This window comes from Rhinolophus sinicus, linkage group LG10, assembly GCF_036562045.2.
Source record: "Rhinolophus sinicus isolate RSC01 linkage group LG10, ASM3656204v1, whole genome shotgun sequence".
NCBI classification, from domain to species: domain Eukaryota; kingdom Metazoa; phylum Chordata; class Mammalia; order Chiroptera; family Rhinolophidae; genus Rhinolophus; species Rhinolophus sinicus.
Genome location: NC_133759.1, coordinates 68,995,530 through 69,016,971, shown reverse-complemented (window position 1 = coordinate 69,016,971; position 21,442 = coordinate 68,995,530). Strand labels below are relative to the sequence as shown.

Below are 21,442 nucleotides of genomic sequence, written 5' to 3'. Positions count from 1 at the left end.
TCTGCTTTCCAGCCTCCAACAGTTCTGTTATTTTTCCTCTCCTGCTCTTCCTGTCCTTGTAGGCTTGTGATTAAAAAATAAATAAATAAAAAATCCGTTTACTAAAGTTGTAATGAGATTCCTGGAAGGAGTAAAATTGTATGTATGTGTTCAATCCACCGTTTTTACCCAAACCCCTCACACACTTTGACTTTGTCCATGGCCTTTGTATTCAGTTCCATTGCTCTGTCTTTCATGGCATTAGTGCCACTATGTTCTAACTAATACTGTTTTGTAATATGTTCTGTTGGTTTGAAAGGTACGTAGCTCCCTCATTATTATTCTTTTTCAATAGACTTCTGGCTATTGTCTTATATGTAATCTTCCAGTTGAATTTTGGAATTATTTTGTGAGGTTTCAACAATTCTTTGATGGAGATTGTGTTAAATTTATAAACTAATTTGGAGGAGAATTAATTTTCAATCCAGGAGAGTGTGTCTCCATTTGCATTTTTGGAGAGTTTTAGCCTATACTCTATTACTACTCTTTGTGTGGTCTTTATACATTCATTATTTTTGTTTATTCCTAGGTATTTTGTGGGGTTTATTGCTATAGTTGATAAGTTCCTTTTCCCATTCTGTTTCCTAGCTGGTTATCACTATGTACAAGAAAGATATTGTACCCAGGCTACATGACGTGTGTAAGATGAGAAATAGCTACTCCTTGTAGGTTTGGTAAAACTTCTGTAAAAACTCCTAGGCTTTTCTTTGACTACTTTTCCAATTTCTTCTAAGGTTTATTCAGGTTTTCTACTTCAGCCAACAATTAGAATGTATATTCTCTTTTTAGCCTAGGCTTATTAGAACTGTGTTTTTAATTTCTGCTGTTGAGGGCTCGAGGGCCTTCCTTCTGCTTGTTTTCTCTGATTTTGTCTCTGTGGTAGTGACTGAGGACATGGCTTTAGAGTTTTCTCTTTGTCCTAATGTCAAGTTTGGAACTTGTTCCATGTGTCCTTGGACAGAGCACCTTTTCTGGTTGTTAGGCTTACACATGAAGTCGTTTGAGTAATTCAAATCCTCTGCAGCCCCGCCTAATGTTTTGTCTAATTCATATGTTGTTTTCCAAAATCAATGTTTTAAAATGTACATAGGACTCTGGCTTTGTCTCTTTCTCCTTGTATCAGGTTGAAGCTCTGTTAGGTGCATAAAATTTCATATCTTTTACATCTTCTCAATGAATTGTTTATCAATTTGTTCCTTTAATGCCTTGGATTATATTTTGTCTCATAAATATTATCACGTCTGGTTTCTTTCTGTTGGCAATTACATGGTACCTCTCTCATCACCCTGTTTGTGTGAACGCCTCCTGGCTCACTTTGTTTCAGTTACGCCTGTGCAGGTAATTTACAGCTGGATTTGTGCCAGCTCCTGCTCCTCTGCCAGGCACCTCACTTTAGCTCCTGCTGCCCCCACCCAGACTGCCTCTGGGCCCTGCTGCCCCCGCCTCTGCTTCCAGCCTAGCTGCCAGCAGAACCCCTGACTCCCCCCTGCTGGGCACTGCACTTCCTCCCATTGTGTCCCTGCCTGGTTCCTACCCTTCACAGCCCTGCAATTACCTGTGTGGCACTGGGGAAACTGAGGCATACAAGACCCTATGGCCCTGTAAGCCCAGGGGTCACCATCCAACAGAGGGAAAGACAGTTAATGCTCAAGCGAAGTCACAAATGAGATGAGAAATGCAAACTGTGATGTGTCGCATGAAGGAAGAAAACGGGCGCTGTCAGGGAGACACTGGGGAGGGAGAGCTGATTTTAATTTAGGATGAAATAGGCAAGATCCCTGAGGAGGTGACTTTTTAGCTGACACCTGAAGGATGAGAGGGAGCAGGTCCAGTGAGAAATGAGGGGAGATGGTTCCATGGACTGGAGACAACAGTCTGCTCGCCACTGATCAAGGCCCCTTGCACCCCTTCCCCAAAAGTTTGCCACTGGCTCTGTGGGGGAAGCACATGGGGACCAAATTTGTCCCTGAGTCCAGTGCAGGAGGCAGTGGGGCTCCACACCAAGGGCTGTGGGCCCCCTTCCCTCTGGGCCTTTTGGGGACCTCCTGCTCGGCCTGGGGGGCTGTTACATTTGGGCCAGAACAGCAGCAGAAGGGGCACCCCAGGTGAAGAGGGCAGTGCAGCAAAGGCCTAGGCGTGCGCTGTGCACAGGGAGGCCAAACACCAGGCGCCCTTGAACCTGCCACACCAGGCGCCCTTGAACCTGCCACACACCATGCTCCTGAGGCATTGGCAGACGCAGACCCTCAGGGTTTCTCTTTTCCAGCCTAAACGTGCTTGTTCTTACCAATGCAAGTTTCCTGCACGTCCCTTGGTGCTGGTGTACAGGGCCCGCCTGGCCATGTCAGCAATGCTGGATCCCAGGGCCTGGGCCTGGTCCTGCCTCCTCTGTGGTGTGGGTTGTCCTACTCACTTCATCTTTCTGCTGCTGTTACTTGATGCTAAAATGGGACAGTAATGAGGACAACGAGGAGCCTCTTCCTCACTGTGGGATCGGGTGGCTCCTGGGGGTGGCAGAGCTTTGTCACTGTGCAGGGCTGTGCCCACGCCCTGCCCACCACAGATGCGGGGGTGGGGGTGCAGGTCTGGACCCCACTGGCTAAGGATGCGCTTGGCCACTGCGCCCGCTCAGGCCGCTGGGTGCAGCCTGTTCTCTTCCTGGTGCTGATCAACTCGAAGGATCCTGTCTGATTTCCAGAGACTAAAACTGGGGACAAATCTTGGAAGCTTCCTGCTGTGTCATGCTTTGCCTGAGACATGAGCAAAAAGAGCCCTAGCTGCCTTCCAGAAAGGTCCCCCAAAACAGGGAATACCAGGAACTTGAATGGAGGATACTTGGCCACAGGGTCCGCGCTCCCCATTTCTAGGGACCAGCCGCCTGGGGAGTGACTTCTGCTCATGGTGGAGGCTATGCACAGAGGGTGACAGAGATGGGCAGCCCTGATAGCTCATTATCTGGGCCTGGGCCAATAACGAAGGCTGGAGCAAAGGGCTGGGTGAACGCCATGCCACCGTGCTTAGAGCTCCCGGGGAGGGGGGAGAGTGGCAAAGAGCCTTCCCTGGGCTCCGAGGGACTGAGGGGAGCAGAAGCCGTTAGCCCAGGTAGGTGACCCAGTGCAGGTGGACGGCCCTGACGGCCGGCGTTGGCATCAGGGGATCACTTGGCTGCTGACCCAGGACCGGGCAGGAGCCTGCCACTGGCCCAAGTTCCTTGCAGCAGGACTTGGTTTGAAGGATAGGCCTGCTAGGACCAAGGTGTGGTTGGGGTCTGCATGGTCTAGGCTTCAGGGCCAAGCCCTGAGGGACATCCAAGGTGGACAAGGTGGAGCATCAGCTTGGCGGCTGGGTCCCATCAGCACTCACTGTGGCCCCAGGCCTAACAGACCCACTGACCTTGGGGCTGTTCCTTGTGTCTTGCCTGAGCAGAGCTGGGGCTTCCAGGGGCTGGATGGCAGGGTGGGCTGTCACCTGCCAGGAGCCTGTCTTCCTTTCTTCATCTGACTTTAACCTCAGCTTTGGGGCAACTCTACAGGGGCTGGGGTATTCTAGAACGTAATGTCCAAGGCACCCCCCAAATAATCATGATTAGAATAATTATAACAATAATTATACTTGAAGTGAAATTGACATTTTTAATGCATCTTTAGAAAACATTGTTTCTAATGGACCTGTAACATGCAATTTAATTAAAAACCATGCTTTCAAGATACAGCCCAGCCAGCTCTGGCCCAATGAGAGCCCCCTTGCCCTGCCACAGGGAATGTCAGGAAGGGTCATTGACCGGTGACTCCCCCCAAAGGGTCAGGGGGCACTCTGATGCCTTCAGGGGCCAGGAGAGCAGGAGAGCAACAAGCCAAGTAGCCTGGGGATATGGTCCTCTGTGTCCTGTCAGCAGGTGTGACCATCACTCCACAGCCCAGTGTCACCCACCCCCACCTGCCTACATTGTGACTCTATCTCCTAATTCCTCAGAGAAGCTGGCTAGTCTAGGTTTTGTTTAATGAGAAATCTCCCAATTTTAAAATACTATCAATGAAGTTATTTTTTAAATACCACATGGCCCTAACAAGCGCTTTCCCTAATAAGTGCCTCTGTGGGCTGATTTTGCCCAGGAACCACCCGTTAGTGATCCCTGGCAGAGGATAACCTCCAGCCTCTTCCCCAGGGAAGAGTTTCTTATGGAAATAACCATTTTTCTGCTTCCCAAGGTGGTTCTGAAGGTGAGCTGTCCCTGCTTGTTGAAAATGCAAAGAAATAAATGTGTAAAAATAGAGTAGCAATTCCTCAAACTCCCTGTCAGGCTTAAGTAGCTGGTCTCTCTTCTGGGGCTGGCAAGGATGGCCCTGAATCATCTCCAGGCATCCCAGTTGGGGGAATTGGCCGCACACCTGCCTCCCGGGGCAGCCCTGGGCAGCGTCTGCCATGGGCTTGTGTGTCAGGGGTGCACAGGGGCCTGCAGGGTGGGGTGGGGCACAAGGACCCCAGGAGATACTGAATGCTAGCAGCTGCTGAGCCCTGGCCCGACTCACTCCTCTTCTCTGTGAAGACCCCCCTCTGCTTCTCCTGTACCTCCTGCACCCAACTTTTCCTTCTTGCTCTCTGTGCTGTGGCCCAGTGCAAATTTGTGCTCCTGGCTGAGAAGCATGTTGGGGGGGTCCATCAGTCCTCCTGAATAAAATGGGGACAGTGATGCACACCAGTGAGGCCCATTGTCAGCACTGGGTGAAGAGACATCTGCGCAGGGCCTAGTGATGGGGCCAGACTCTGCAGCTGTGGGCCCTGCCTGTCCGCGGGCGGCCATGCTGCTTTCAGTAGCCCTGTTCTGCCTCCAGGACCTGCCGTGTGACACTGCAATGTACAGGGAGTTCCTGTCCCTGTCTGGAGGAGGCAGCAGACAAGAGTCTTTGCAGCCAAGTGAGAATTGCTTTGGAAGACTCTTAGGGAGGTGGTCTGCGGGGTTACTGACAGCTGAGCTGGCTTGTCAGCCCCACCTTCAGCTGCAGGGGCACAGGGCCTGGACACTGCCCCTTGGGTTGGTGATGTGACAATGATCTGAGGTCTAAGGTCCTTCCGAGGGCAGGAGTCTCTGATAACCCCTCCCCTCACACAGAGGGACTGCCAACGAAAAGCAGGACCCTGAGGTCAGGGACCCATCCAGGGCAGGACCCAGGCCCAGTTGGAAAGGAAAAGGGAACCAAGGCAGTAGCTACAGCTTTTCAGATGGTGAGACAACATCCTGGGGCCCTGGGCTTGGAGTCAACCAAGCCTGAGGTCCCCACTCCCCCACCAGGCTAGGTGCTGAGCCTATGGGTCTGGAGGTGAGCCCCTGCCCAGGCAGACTGTGAAGGAGCTGTCATGAGAAGGGCTTGCCCTGGTCCCTGCATAATTCAGTCAGGCAACCGCCCATCTCCTCATCTCAGGACCAGGGGCAAGCACAGTTCACCTGGAAGGGCAACCCCGGGAGGTCTTGACTGTGAAGTGGGAGTGGGTGGGCCTGGCCCAGAGACGAGGGATCTTGCTTCCAGGGAAGAAGGAAATTCCGAAAGGGAGCTGCCCAAGGAGATGCCGTGGGACACGCACAACCTGGGCTGGGCCTCAATTTCCCCAGTTATAACAGGGGTGGCCACACTTGGGAGACCAGCCCCTTGGCACCTGGGCAGCCCTTTTCTAGTGTTCAAGTGTGTGAATGTGTGAAAAGAGCTGGCTCTGCCCACACCCACCTGGCTGGGCAGCCCAGCTTCCAGCCTCTCTGTTCGTCACTGGGTACCAGACTGGGTTCCGCAGGGGTCAGGTGTTGGCTTGTGTGCTGATGGGTCTGAGCCAACTCGGCACGTCAATAGTGCCCTCTCTGAAACTCAGTTTGTTTTTCTGTAAAATGAAACAAGGATGTCCTTGTTTTGAGAGTGCTGTGAGTTTTCAGCAGGATGGCCAGGCTGGGGCAGGGCAGGTGCGGAGTGGCACCGCTGTGGGGTTTTGTCCAGCCCTGCCATATCCCTGGCGAGCCTGGCTGCTGCAGCACGCTGTGTCCTCTGTCTTTCCAGGGGCCTCCCTGGGCAGCCTGGACAGCCTCCGCCACAGCCTGGGCACCCTGGAGGAACGCGTCAACAGCTCGAGGCCCAGGGCACGCAGGCACGCAGCTGACGACGACTACAACATTGAGGTCCTGCTGGGTGTGGACGACTCTGTGGTCCAGTTCCACGGCAAGGAGCACGTGCAGAAGTACCTGCTCACACTCATGAACATTGTAAGTGGGGCGGCGGGGGAGGGGTGCAGGTGGGCCAGGCACCTGTGTTGTCTGCGGTTTCCTGGTGGACCTGGGGTGAGTGATGTGGTCACAGGGAAGGTGTCCAGGTCCACAGGTGACAAAGGTGACCTTCCCATAGACCACTCTGAACCTCATTTTCGCATCTCCAAATGGTTGGGGGCAGGGGGAATTCTGCCTTGGCAAGGCTGTTTCCACACTGAGACAAATTTTTCACAAACTCCAGTCATCTGTGCACCAGTTGTCTTGATTTTTGCCACACCCACAGGGTACCTGGACTACATTTTCTCATAAATCAACCAACTTTTTTAAGACTTAAAATTATTTACAAAGGAAACCTCACTTGACGTAAAGATAACCTAAAAGTAAATCGTAAAGTGATGGTATTCAACCCCAGCTAGATAGTCCTGCCTTCTGCAGACTCTGAACCATAACCACTCTGTTGAAAAGGGAAATCAGTGTGTGTTAGAGAGGGACAGACAGAGATCCACCTGAGGCTTCCCCCTGAGGTAGTCAGAGGAATTGGAGATTAAAGAGGGGACCCGTTGAGCTTGGGCTATTAATGGGATGTCTGTGTGCCACTTAAGGATTCTGGGGCACAATGGGGTGCCTGCTCCTTGTCTACCCAATGTAGAGAGATGAAGGGGTTGCCCTCACATTCCAGGCTGGCACGCCTGCAGGAGGCACAAGGATGCTGACCGAGTGGCTGGTAGAGAGCGCAGTCCCTCCTCTGCCATGTGTGGTGTGGGGTCACCGTGGGGATGCGAAGCATCTAACCTCCAAAGTGCAGGCTTTGGGGGCAGCATTAAGCTCAGCTGAGCCCATCTGGGAGAGTTGGTTAGGGAGGACAGATTTGTGAAAAGAACCAGAGCTGGAGGTGGGCAGGGGACCCCAGAGATGGGGACTTGGAAAGCAGCAGGACTGTGTGTCCCAGTTTCATGAGCCTTCGTTTTCTCATCTTTAAAACGGGTCGATAATTTACATCTCAGGGGTTGTCATGAGGATTAAATGAGATAATGGAGGTCAACATGTCTTTCAGTTTCTAAATAAAATGTGGTTTTGCTATCGTGATGGTGGCAACGTCCAATTCAGTGACAGCACATCTGGAATCATCCTTGAGAAGTACCCCCAAGGACTCTGAAGTTGGAGTATCCTGGTGAATTCTTCCTGAGGCTGGTGGAGCAAATCTGCCTCTTCCCTGGTGTGCAGGGTCCCTCTGTCACACACCTCGTTCCCATGAGTAGGAGGAAGTCTAGAACTTTCTCTTGGTCTTGCCGATTAACTTCAGTTTATTCATTTACACCCTCATGATCCAACTGTACCTCAATTTTGGATAATGGGATGGCTGGATTAGTTTCTTGAAAAGCATGAGAAATATAAATATTCTTAAATTGGAACAATTTATAACAAGAAAGGATTTTAGGAGATAAATTGAGGTGCTCAGGAAGAGGAGTTGGGCCTTGCCTTCTTCCCTGTGGCATCCAGCAAGTGTTCGTTGGATGTGTGTTTGTCCCAGGCACAGTGCTTGGTCCTATAGGGGCAAGGGCCTGGGGACAGTCCTGGGCTCAGGGCGACACAGTGGGGAGTCTATGCCCCTGCTCTGAGCTCTGCCTCCCACCTTGAGTGCAATGTCGTGGAAGGATGTGGGGTGGGCCTTGGAGCGTGCATTGCCCTGACAACTAATACCCTCTAAGGCTCTGTGTCTTCCATTCAGGGCAGCACACGCCAGGGAGAGAGTGCTGGGGGCTGAGTTAAGACATGTGGAGCCCTTTGGAGGTCCTGGGGAGGAGGCAGATGGAGGAAGTGTGAATTTGTGAGAAAGGGGGAGCTTCCTGAGCAACACTGTCTCGCGGCGCTGTCTGCCTTGCAGGAGATGCTCTAAGGCTGCCCCGTGCATTCAACAGCCGCCAGCCTCCCTGGCCCTTGAGCACTTAAAATGTGGCTGGTGTGATGGAAGAACTAAATTTTTAATTTATTTTTTTCCAACAGAATTTTTTAATTTTAATTTTAAAATTTTATCTGTGGTAAAATACATATAACATAAAATTTACTATCTTCTCCATTTTTAAATGTACAGGTTAGTGGTATTAAGTACATGTATATTGGTGTGCAACCATCACCACCATCCATCTCCAGAATTCTTTTCATCTTGCAAAACTGAAACTGTCCTCATTAAACACTAACTCCCCATTCCCCTCCCCCATCCCCTGGGAACCTCCATTCTACTTTCTGTCTCTGTGATTGACAGCTCCAAGAACCTCATATAAGAGGAGTCATACATTATCTGTCCTTTTGTGACTGGCTTATTTCACTTAGCATAATGTCCTCAAGACTCATCTGTGTTGTACGTGTGTCTGAATCTCCTTCCTTTTAAGGCTGAATGATATTCCACTGCATGAATGGACCACACTTTGTGTATCCATTCATCCATCGATGGACACTGGGTGGTGTCCACCTTTTGGCTGTTGTGAATATGCTGCTATGAACCTGGGTGCACAGTGTCTGTTCCAGTCCCTGCTTTCAGTTCTTTTGTGTCTATACCTAGAAGTGGAGTTGCTGATCATGTGGTAGCTCTGTTTCTAATTTTTTGAGAAATCTCCATACTGTTTTCTATAGAGGCTGCACCATTTTACGTTCCTACCAATAGGGCACAAGGGTTCCAACTTCTCCACATTCTTGTTTCTCCAACACTTGTCATCTTATTTTTTTCTCATTTTTTTATTAGTTTCAGGTGCACAAAACAATGTAATAGTTAGACATTTATCATTTATATCCCTCACAGTGTCAACCCCTCATCCACTATCCCTCTGACATCGCACTCAGCTATTACATTTCCACTGTCTCTATTCCTAATGCTGTGCTCTGCTTCTTGTAAGTATACACACACACACACACACACACACACACACACACACACACACATATATATATACACATATGTATATATATGTATATATATATAAACTTGTAGTTGACATTCATTATTGTTCAGCTTCAGCTTCAGGTGTACAGTGCAGTGATCAGGCATCTACATCATCCCTGAGGTGGTCTCCCTAATGAGACAAGTGTCCATCGGATACCCTACAAAGTCTTTACAACATTATTGATTACATTCCCCAAATTGACTTTTGTATCCCCGTGGCAATCTTGTAGTTACTGACTGTGCTTTCTAATCCCCTCCTTTCCCCCTTATTCCCACCCCCCATCTAGCAACCCTCAGTTTTTCCTCTATGTCTCTGAAACTGTTTCTGGTTAGTTCATTCATTTATTCTTTTCTTTAGATTCCACATATAAGTGAGATCATATGGTATTTGTCTTTCTCTGTCTGACTTATTTCACTTAACCTAATGTTCTCTAGGTCCATCCATGTTGTTGCAAATGGTAAGATTTCTTTCATCGTTATGGCTGCGTAATACTCCATTGTATAAATGTACCACAGTTTCTTAATCCAGTCATCTACCGAGGGGCATTTCAGTTGTTTCCATGTCTTGGCTATTGTGTATAGTGCTGCAATAAACATAGGGGTGTATAAATTTTTTTGAATTAGAGTTTTGGATTTCTCCAGATAGATACCTAGGAGTGGAATTGCTGGATCATAAGGTAGTTCCATTTTCAGATTTTTGAGGAACCTCCATACTGTTTTCCATAGTGGCTGCACCAATCTGCAATCCCACCAACAGTGCATGAGGGTTCCCTTTTCTCCACATCCTCGCCAGCACTTGTTGTTTGTTGATTTATTGATGACAACACTTGTTATCTTTGATAGTTGCCCATCTAATGGATGATTTCATATTTGTAATGAATTGGCATTTGGATTTGAATTGTGGCTGATGTCCTGGACGGTTCGTACACAACGGGACTGCCTGCTGTGCCCTTCCTCTGAACTTGACCAGGCATGTGGTGCTAAACACAGGCATAGGCAGCCCTGGGATGGGGGTCTTGAGACACTGAAGGTGCTAGCTCACCCCGAGTGGCCCTGGCAGCCTGGCCAGGGCACGTCTACCTCTCCCTGTGAGTGCACAGCTGGTTACGGGGCTTCCCAGTCCTACAGCTAGAGCAGCAGTGTACAGGACAGATGTTACAGCAGCCGGCCTGGACTGCGTTCCAAGTGAGGCATTTGGTCAGCTGTGGAGACAGCCCAGGCGAGGGCAGAAGTGCTTGAGAGCCAGTGGCCGAGACTTGGGGGCCAGCCTGGGTGGGCTCAAGAGAAAAGCTGTGAGTCCCCAGGAGTAGGAGGCTCTGGTGGGCTCCCTATGGTAGGGGACCAGAGAATGCAGGGAGCAGGGACAAGCAGAGGTCACTGTGGACTGGACACAGGCGTGGCTGGACCCTGGCAGCTCTGAGCTGCTTCAGTTTCTCTCATCGCTCTGGGTGGTTCTTCCTGCAGGACTCTCTTTGGGGTCTCTCTGTGGCAGAGCATGGTCTGCGATGTGGGTCCTGATATGACACAGACATTTCGGGTTCATCAAATATTTGTGTGATCCCCCTCCTCTCCAGGGCCCAGCCTCCTTTGCTCCTAATTTGGGGCTGTGTGCTAGTTTTATGTAACAGTCTGTGTGGAAGGAAGTGACATGTGTCACTTCTTGGCTGATGCAGTTAAAAACCAGTGTATCCCCTCCTTCTCTCCCTTTCCCTGCCACAGTGACCTTGAAAGTCATGTATCTTAGTTGGCACAGCTACAAAAATAGACAGGGCCACCCAGTCTGCGTTAGGCTGTGGTGCGTGAGGAAGCACATACCAGCTTTTATTGTGTGAAGCTACTGCTATGTGGCGGAGCCTTTGTTACTGCAGCATGGCCCATCCTAGTTTGCCTAATACACTGGCTCCTGCCCACCCACGTCAGGCAAGGGGTACAGCTCTGAACAAGGTGACTCTGTGCCTCTGGTTATGGGCTTGCGTCCAGGTGGGGGGCACAGACAATACTCAAGGGAAAAACAAATGAGATAATTTCAGATAATGATAAATGAAATGAAGGAAATAAAATAACTAGTGAGCTGGAAAAGGGGAAAGGGTGGGGAAGGTGGGTCACTTTATACAGGAGGTAAGGGAAGTGGGTGCAGGAAGTAACGTTGGAGCCGAGATTCGAATGATAATGGGTAACTGTGGGAAGAGAAGGGATAGAGTGTTCCAGGCTGAGGAAACAGGCAGTGCCAAGGCCCTGGGGCAGAGTGAGGTCGGCACATTTGAAGAAGGGTAAAAGGGCTGGTGTGGGGAGCAAGGGGCCCATGTGGGGAGCAAGGGGCCCATGTGGGAGGGGAAGGTGGAGGCAAGTGGACAGGGACTTGGATGTGACTCTAAGAGCAGTGGGAAATAGCTAGAGGGGCTGCCTCCTTCCTGCGTTAACGGGCAAGACAGCTTCTTTCCTGTGTTCACAGGAAATGGATCAATCCATTCGTTTCTCTGTCTTAGGCTCTCTGGAGGGTAAGAGGGTTAAATGTTTGCTGAGCACTCCACTTCCCTGGGCACACAAAGGGTCTCAGTGTTCAGAGACACCCCCAAACCATTCAAGCACCTCCTGCCAGGTCCAGTTCCCTTCTTTGTCACCTTAAATCTAGAAGAGTAACGTTCTTTGTTTATGAACATATACTAGATTTAACACAGATGATACATTATTTGCAATGGGAAATTAGAATATAGGCTTGTGAATGTTTTCTCCTTCCAGTTACTGCCCACTGCCTCGCTTTTATGATGGCATATCATTGCATCATGTACCTGTTTATATAACTGATTATTTACATAGGAGTTCTGACAATTAAGTTCATGAACTTGCCACCCTGTGCTTATCTTGGCAGCACTGTACAAGCAGCTCAGTAAGGTTTCATAACCTTGGTATATCAGTGTCTCTCAGCTGTGTTCGTGTCAACGTGCGGCAGTGTCTTGCTGAATGGCATTCATTACTGTTGTTGCGTGTTTTTGTGTGCTGTCTCGAGAATATCTGAGCTTGAATTAGAGCAACAAACAAACATTAAATTTCTTGTTAAATTTGGCAAGAGTGGAAGTGAAATCAGGGACATGTTAGTCCAAGTTTATGGGGATAATGCCATGAAGAAAATGGCAGTGTACAAATGGATTAAATGTTTTTCTGAGGGGAGAGAATGCGTCACTGATGAAGAGAGGTCAGGGAGGCCGGTAACAAGCAGAACTGATGAAAACATTGCAAAAATTCATCCAAATTGTGCCTCAAAATCATTGGCTGTCTGTGGGAAGCACAGCAGACCAAGTAAACATTGATAGAGAAACAGTTAGGAAAATCTTAACTGAAAATCTTGGCATGAGAAAGGTGTGTGAAAAAATGGTCCCAAAGGAGCTCACCGACGAACAAAAGCAAAGGAGAGTCGAAGTTTGCCAAGCAAGACCTTTTGGAGAGGCAAGACGATGTTTTGGGCTGTGTTATCACTGGTCATGAAACACGGGTGCACCAATACGACCCTGAAACACAGTGTCAAAATGCACAATGGAAGTCATCCAATTCTCCATGACCAAAAAAGTTGCGTCAGTCCAAATCAAGAGTCAAAATGATATTGCTAACCTTTTTTCATATCAGAGAGATTATTCATTATGAATTTATACCAACTGGACAAACAGTTAACCAAGTTTATTATTTGGAAGTGCTGAAAAGGCTGCATGAAAAAGTTAGAAGAAAATGACCTGAACTTTTCGCCAACAATTCATGGCTCTTGCATCACGACAATGCACCAGCTCACCCGGCACTGTCTGTGAGGGAATTTTTAGCCAGGAAACAAATAACTGTATTGGAAAACCCTCCCTACTTACCTAATCTGGCCCCCAATGACTTCTTTCTTTACCCAAGGATAAAGGAAATATTGAAAGGAAGACATTTTGATGACATTCAGGACATCAAGGGTAATACGATGACAGCTCTGATGGCCATTCCAGAAGAAGAGTTCCAAAACTGCTTTGAAGGGTAGACTAGGTGCTGGCGTCGGTGCATAGCTTTCCAAGGGGAGTACTTTGAAAGTGACCGTAGTGATATTCAGCAATGAAGTGTGTAGCACTTCTTCTAGGATGAGTTCGCGAACTTAATTGTCAGACTTCAAAGCACCTAACAACGTTTATTTCCCCATTGAAGGTGAGAACAGCCACTGACTGTAATGAACATCTTTACAGCTGAATCTGTCACTCATCCTTTATCGTTTCCTTAAGCTGAGTTCCTAAAAGTTCAACACTTGGTCAACAGTATGCATTTTACAGCTTTTTGTGGCAGAATGTTCTCTGTTATGGTCTCACCATCGCACGCCCCACCAAGCAAATGCCTGGCCCCACCTCCTCATTCCACTGAACCCTTCTCAGCTGTGGTACATGGGTGGCTACAACTGGGATATAGTTTTTGTTGCAAGTTGAATTTATTTGATAGTAATGAGGTGATCATCTCAGTTTTATGATTGGGATATTCATGTCCTTTATTCTTCTGGGATTTGAGTTTCTTTCTTGTCACTTTGAAGAACGTTTATATTAAAATAGGTTGACTTTTTGTCCATCATATGGGTGGGAAATATTCTTCCCACTTTTGCAGTTTGCCTTTTGTTTTGTTTGGGGCTGGTTTTCGGCAGCTCACATTATTCTGTGCAGTCGTGTCCTCAGACGTCTGCTCCTCGGTGTGCCCTCGGGTGCCGTGTTTGACGCTTCATGCTTCCCCACAAGTTTGTCATGTGGGGCTTTGCTGTGGTCCCCTCGGCAGTGACTCTAGGCCTGTTGTCAGCAGCAGCATGTCCCAAACCTAGCCCACTGACATCCTTGCCACATCGCATTCAGCCCCAGCAGCCCCGCACCCAGAATGTCTCCTGGTATAAAACTCCTGGGGCTGGAGCAAGATGAAAATGTGGTTCTCTTAGTCAAAGAGCAGGAAAAAGTGCCATAGAAGGTACATATCAAACCTTTTCCTTTCTCCCACACTCTGTCTCAGCTTGTCAAGGTTTTTAAATGTTCTATTGTCGCTATATAGAAAAATTAGACTTTTAAATTATTAGCATGAATTTTGCCATTTATCTTTATATTGTACAAAGCCTGTTTTAAGCACTCCAATTAGAGTGTTTAACTTGTATGCACTATCACCAAAATTAAACAGATTTGTATTTCGTGGCTCATGCCCGAGGGTGCCTCAAGCTGGCCGGAAGTTCAGACAAAGCACAAGCCCAACTTGGGAAGGTTGGAAGGGAGAGAAGAGGAGCCCAGGTCAGAGCCAGTGGAGGGGGTCCTGCATAGGGCACACATCCTCACCGGGGCCGTGGCTCTGGCCAGCAATGCAGGGTGTGCCCACGGGGACCTGACAGCTGCCCCAGCCCTGCTGACAGCCACCACTGGGGAACACATGGCGCTGTGCTCTGCCCAGGGGGCCTGGAGACGTTGAGCTTGGCATCTCCCCTTCCTACAAGGCCCACTGCCCCAGCACAGGGCAGATGGCCAAGGATCTTTACACCTTGGCACCTAGGTCGGGGTGTATGACAGGCTCACCTCTGCTAAGACCAGTGTGGGGCCACTGGCCGTGGGTGGCATGGCTGTGGCCGTCGCACCACTCCAGGTACCACGGGGCACATGCACCCACCCTGACCCTTCCTGCATCTGCGTCCAGGCCCCAAGTGTGGGGGCCCTTCTGAGCACAGGCTGGCGGCTTGCCTGCAAACCCAGGAATGTCAGTCCCGCCCCCCTTCCCTGCACTGCCCGCCTCAGGGCCCCTTCTCCATGGCTCTTCCCCACCCTGCTCTCCAGAGGTTCTGCTCAAAGCTGCCCTATCGCAGCTCCTGCCCAGATGAAGAAAGCTGTGTCTGAGAATGAGCTGGGGCCAGGCTGGGGGCCACAGCCTCTTCTTCTGGGGCCCTTGTACTGATTTTTAGCTCTTAAACACTGTAGCCTCAAGGTTGCTGGCAAACCCAGGCTAAGGCCTGGTCCCATTGGCCCAGGGGCCCTTAGAGGCTGGGACCCCCAAGGAAGGCCGCCAGGGAGCCTCACCCACCAATCTGAGGCAGCGGTGTGTGGCCCATCCAGCCCTGCTGGCTCCTCCAGGCCCATCCTCCACCAGTGCTGAGCCCCATGTGGGGTCTGCACAGCCAGCCCCCTGCCATCATCCTGCTCCTCCTCCCAGTTCATCCACTGCCCCCAGCAGGCCCAGCCCTGAGGACTAGGAACTCCCCTCTGCCTGGCTTCCCAGTGTGCTGGGAGCCACTGTCCTGCTTGACCTTTTCTCTTTGGAAATGTGCCTCTTGCTGTGTCTGGTCATCTCAGGCTGGGATGCAGGACACACCCCTGAACACACCTGCTGCTACTGAACCTAGTGCTTAGGGAATTCCACGCTCTCAGACCCACTCTGCCAGGCTCTGAGCGTGTCTCTGCTTGCAAACTCGGCGCTGTGGCAGCGGGAGCCTGGCCCCAAGGAGCTGTGCTAGGATGCAACCCCCGTGCTCGTGGCACCTTCAGTTACCTTGCCAGCCAGGCAAATGGGAGGCCAGGGGGGAGTGCCTAGGGGAAGATTGGAGCCATTATCAAAGTAACATGTTTACATATGCATTTTTAAAAATAAAATCTATTTGTGCCAAGACTAAGGAATATAAAATTTGGGTCCAAGATCAGTGCTTCCTATCTGGCTTTATAACATATAACTGAAGCACTAACTTCAATCCTGTTTTTCCCTGAGAAACCAAAGGCCTTGCTGTGTTGCTTGGGAGCTCAGTGTCCACTGAGACCCAGAGCTGCCTGGACGAGCTGCCTCCAAGTGCACTCCTTGTAAACCTGAGGCAGACCATTGTGGGTGCAGCCCGCCCCCAAAGGCAGCTCATGATTGCTCTTTGTTTCTGGAACCTCAGAAGGTTTGCTGAGGCCACTGAGGCCACAGGACAATGTGAGGTGTCTTCCCTGAAATGCCACTTTTTTTGGACAGCAAGCATTTTAAAACATCGATTTTATGTTAAACTTAGACATATTATGGAGTTAAAACAAAATTCACATAAAGTTTTCAAGATAAGCTGGAGATTCTAAAACAGGGTTGTCAAAATGACTGCTAAATTCGGCCCCCTCATCTGTTTTTGTAAATAAACATTTTTACAAAATAAGTTTACGCAGCCACACCCATTCATTTATTAACTGTCTCTGCCACTTTTGTGTGACAATGGCAGAGTGGAATCCCTGGGACAGGGACTGTGTGGCCTGCAGAGCTGAAAGTGGTCACTGTCTAGTGCTAAATATTTGCTCTCAGGCTCTGAAGAAACCTGTTACTCTTAGTGTGCACCTTGTGCTGTGGCCCCAGCCCTCTAGACTTTGCACGTGTGTCCCGTTGTGCCAGGGCCCTCGGGGGTCCATGTTAAGGGAGCACTAGGCCTAGAATGAAGGGAGAAGCAGCTGCGTCCTCACCCGGGCTTTCACTAGCATACCTGGCCAAGGTCTGCCTTGCCTCGAACTTGGCTTCCTCGTCTTCAAACCTCCCAAACACTCTGAATGTCCATAGAGGCTGGCACAGTCTCGGGCAGGAGGTGGCCTCAGGAGATAAGTTCTGCCTCACCCTCTCAGGCCTCCCTGCAGCCAGAGCAGCCCTTTTCTCAAGGTCATCGTAAGGACCCCACACTTGAGCTGATCTCCACGCCCTCCCTGCTCAGACCCCGGCCCACCCCCACCCTGGGCCCAGCCTAGCCAGCTCAATGGACCTGTGAGGCCACTTCGAGGATTCTTTTGAAAGGAATCACATGAGCTGGTCTTAATAACCACGTGAAAACAGCAGAACAGGAGGAGCTGACTTCTGGGCAGGCAGAGCTGTCTCTCCCCACTGTGTTAACTGCTCACGTCCTGGGAGGATTCCTGAGCCCCCAGGCACCTCTTCTCTTGAGGGTATGTGTGCTCCTCAGGCCCACGGAGAACATGGGACCCAAAGCGCTTCTGAACTTTCAGAGGCCATACCCTCTGATCCCTCTTAGCATGGAAACAATCCTGTGTACAGTATGTTCTTAAACAATTTTTGTTGAATGAATGGTTTCTGTCTGTGCCAGGATTCAGATTTTTTCTTCTTTTCTTTTCTAATTTAATCCAGAAATTGGCCTGGGCTTACCAAAGCCTTGCCAGGGTTTGCAAACAATCAGAGGCATACGGGCTCCACTCCTTACCAGCTTCCAGGAATGTCGGTTGTGTGGTGATGGGGTGGGGGGTGAGGGGAAGGGGCAGGGATGTTTTCTGCTGGTCCTGGGGGGAATCTCGCAAACTGGCCTTTCAGCTGCAAACCAGCCGGGGGGCGGTGCAACCCAAAGTCCTCTGGTTCTTAGGAAAAGAGAGAAATGTCTCTGAAACTAGATGCTAAACTTTGGTTCCCTTAAATTGAAGGCAATCCCAGTGGAGCTCCCTGGCAAGGGGGACAGATTTGGGTTTGGGCCATAGCACCGGAGGAGGATGGGGAGCAGAAGCTCCCCAGGCCCTCGGGGTCTGCTGGTGCCCTGGGTCACAGCAGGGCTTTCTTGGCACTGTTTCTGCTCCTCATGCTTGTCCCACTGGCCTGAGAGTATGGCCCCACATGCCACCAGGAGGTAGGGCTGTCAGGGCCAGTGGTGTGTGTGAAGCGGATATACCGCTTACAAGCGGGCAGCAGTCTCAGATGCTGATGGGAGCCAGGCAGGAGGCATGGTCAGGAACAAGGGTGGCTGTGGGCAGTAGGGAGTGGTGGGGATTGGGGCAACAGGAGACTCCACACCCCTGGAGGTCCCCTTCTGGGCCCCACTCACTTGTGGTCATGTAGGACCCAGTGTTGCCAGCATTTTTTTTCCATGAGAAGCTGGAAATTCAGCTTTTATAGGAAATCTAATTATTTTTCAATGTCAGCAGCATTGAAATTAAGACCTCACACTGCACAAGTGAGTCAGAACACGATTGCAGGCAAGTCTGGCCAGCCAGTGGGTTGACTGTTCCTTTTGGCCTGCCCTACTGTGTCCTGTGATGGGGCAGTTATGCCACCTCCCAGGGATGTTGTGAGCATGACTCGAGTTCAACACCAGAGGAGTACTTACCAGAGTGCTGGGTGCCTGGAGAGCATCCCGCGAATGTGAGCCATCTCTGGTCACATGTTTTTCAGTGGGTGCTCTCTGAACCCTGGGTCTAAATTGGCCCCATTCTGGGCTCTGTGTGCAGAAGTGAGCAGTCGTGTCCCTGCACTCAGAGAGAGCTCAGAACATGGGAAGTGTGGGAGGCATGACAAGGAGTGAAGAATTGCACCCTGGTTAACATGCGTACTGACCACAGCAACAGGGAGCACTGCGTGTTGACAGGGAAGCGTGCCTCAGAAGAGGGCCACTTGAGCTGCCCCTAGTGTAGAGGTAGGGGTTAGCCGGGGAGGAGCACGGGGTGTGCCGGTGCTGCTGCGGGCGGGAGAATAGCATGTGCAAAGGCCCAGCAGCATTGCGACATCACAGTGCACGGTTGGGCCCCACTGAAGTGTCAGGTGCTGGGGGAGAGGCAGGACCTGAGGTTGGCAAAGCCTTCTGTGCCAGGCTAAGGGATCCACCATCATACTATTACAGGGCAGTGATGAAGTTGGTTTGGGGTCTTAAAAGAGAAACATCTATCTTCAGGCATTTGGAGCCCATGCCTTCCATTACCGGTAATGCCTTTGCCCCGGGCCTGAGGCTGCTGGGTTTTTTCACATGTGCTGGGCCTGTGCATAGAAGCACTATTGTGATGTGTCTACATTCCCCAGTGGCCCTGTGTTGCGACCTGCACAACACAAGCCGTGGGAAGGCGAGGGAGGCGGCGAGGGTTAAACTATCTTAAAGAGACAGAGACTCAAATACAGTTAAATCACAGAGGACCAAGGGACTCGCAGCCTCAAGGGACTGGAGCCCCAGAGGTCTTCGTGGGTATTTATTGATTTCTTACAATAAGCATCATATGATTAGAGGCAGGGTCTGCGAAATTTTCACAACCACACCATAAAAATTCTTCCAATTCCCAGATATCTGTCACAAAGCAACCGATGCTCATTGTCCCCAGGCGACTAAGGTGGGTGTGTTCAACCCCCTGGGGGAGCAAGTCTCACAAGGTAAAACCATCCCATGAGCTAAGCAGGAAGAGCGAGATCTTATCGCTCTAATAGGTCCTTTGCATAGCAGAGTGCAGGACAACAACTGGGGCATGCATTAGCAGCTTCCCATAATGGTGAGGAGGAGGGGAATGGCTACCTCCTGACTTTTATTATGTTAACTCATGGGGGTCCCAATGGGGTCCTGTCTGGCTTAAGTCGTTCCTCCCATGAGGAAACTTACTCGTCTTTGACTGCAGACCTTGCTTACAGGGACCAAATAGGGAGACTTAGGATAAATGAACTCAACCCCAAAGAGGGACAGTCCCGCAGAGTCTTCTTTCCCTAAGGAAAGATTGGAGGGGACAGACGGCTAGGCTGCTATGTGACCACAGCCCTGCAAGGTTTACCTTCTGAGGTAAGGTCACCGAGGCTCAGAGAGGTAGGTGGCACGACTCGGGCCTGCAAGACGGGATTCCTGTGCCTGTGGGAAGACAAGTCCTCCTTGGGGACCTGGCCCAGGTGACATCCTCTCCCGCTGTTCTGACATGAGGAGCAAGCACTCCTGAACCCCTGAGGACGCCTGCCCCAAAGCATGTTCTCACCTTGGCCCCTCTGACTCCCAGCGGCATTTGACATATGTGCCCATTCCTGGCTCTCCTTTCCATCTACTTCTGTGACTCTCCTGGTTTTTCCCCTTGGCTTCTCTGTCCAGTGCACCTTCCTGTTTTCTCTAAGTTTCTCTCACTCACCCTGTCCCTCATTCATTCAGCACATTTGTATAGAGCGCCTACTATGTGCCAGACGTGTAGGTGCTACAGTGTGGTGGTGAGTGAGCCTGGGGTCCTGCCTGCACGGAGCCCATTCCAGTGGGGGTGGGGTCAAGAATAGCCCCCCCACACACACACTGCCATTGATGACGAAGCAGACCGAGGACGTCTGACAGGGATACCGTGGCTATCTTCACCTCTGCCTCTCCCCCCCTCCCCACCTCCCTGCCCCCTGGGGGACACCTCCCGACAGCTGACAAGGAAACCTCTGAGCAGCTTGTCTTTGGCCTCCCTGGGGGAGCTGATGGTTGTCAAAGCAGGAGTTAGAGTCCCTGAGGACCACGAGGGCCAGGCATCAGCACTCCTCAGTGACAGCGTGGGGCAGCTGTGTTGCTTGTCTCATGCAGACTCCAGCAAGGAGCTGACAGCTGAGCCGGGAAAGCAGAGAATGTGGTGCTGCTGGGCTCCAGTCTGGACTGATGTGGGTGGTCACGTCTCTGTCTTCCTGTGCTAAGGGCAGTCCAGTGATGCTGGGGTCCTGCTCCCCTGCCGGGGGGCCCTTGACAGCGTGTCTCAGAAGGGTTAGGGGTTCACACAAGGCACTACAAGTTTAATGTGGGATTCTGAGGGTCCACTTACCTGATTGGCCAATGGCCCGGCATGTAGTAGGTGTTGAGTAAATGTCTTTTGAATGAATGAATGAATAAGTGAGTAAATGAGTTCCCATAAAGTGACTATGGTCCCACAGACTCCCATGAAAAAATAAACTCTACTAAAATAGTCCATGGAAAAGAAGTCCCAGTAGCCTAAGTGTCCTTGTCCCTTCTTCCTTATGCTCAAAGCTTTTCTCCATCACAGATGCTGGACGTTTGAATCGCCAGGTCACAGGGTGCACGCTGTAATTTCAGCAGATTTTCCAAATGGCTCTCCAAGCCTTGCCCCGGTTCCCCCTCATGCTCATGTGAGCAACTTTCTCAGTTACTCTGAGCCTCAGTTTCCCCATTGGCGGAACAGGTACAATAATGCTCCCTTGCAGGGTATGGGAGGTGAAAGGTAATGACATGAGGAGGTACCTGGCACAGATCTTGGAAGGTCACAGCTGACCAATGAGATGCTACAGTCCTTCTTTTGTCCGTGACATCTGCCAAACCATCCTAGCTCTTGTCCCCAAGAAGCTTGGCTCTCATTGGGACGCTCGCCTGCCTCAGGGAAGCAAGGAGGACAAGGGCCTTACCCCACGACACAGCCAGTGCCCTCTGCCTGGCTGGGGAGAAGGTCAGAGTAGAGGTGACCCTCAGCTGGTTTGGACTACGTGCAGTTGGTGCCGTTCTATGCAGAGGGTGCCACGCCCTCGGCTGTCCCTGGAAT

At 50.5% G+C, this 21,442-nt stretch overlaps 1 protein-coding gene across 3 annotated transcripts in view; it reads left to right on the top strand.

Annotated features, from left to right (window-relative positions):
• ADAMTS2 (ADAM metallopeptidase with thrombospondin type 1 motif 2) overlaps positions 1-21,442 on the top strand; it is a 245,741-nt gene that overhangs the window by 138,652 nt on the left and 85,647 nt on the right. For all 3 annotated transcript variants that reach the window (XM_074312147.1, XM_074312148.1, XM_074312146.1), the window contains exon 4: positions 6,081-6,283. In XM_074312147.1, coding sequence (XP_074168248.1) covers positions 6,081-6,283 — 203 coding nt within the window. The remainder of the gene's footprint in view (positions 1-6,080; positions 6,284-21,442) is intronic.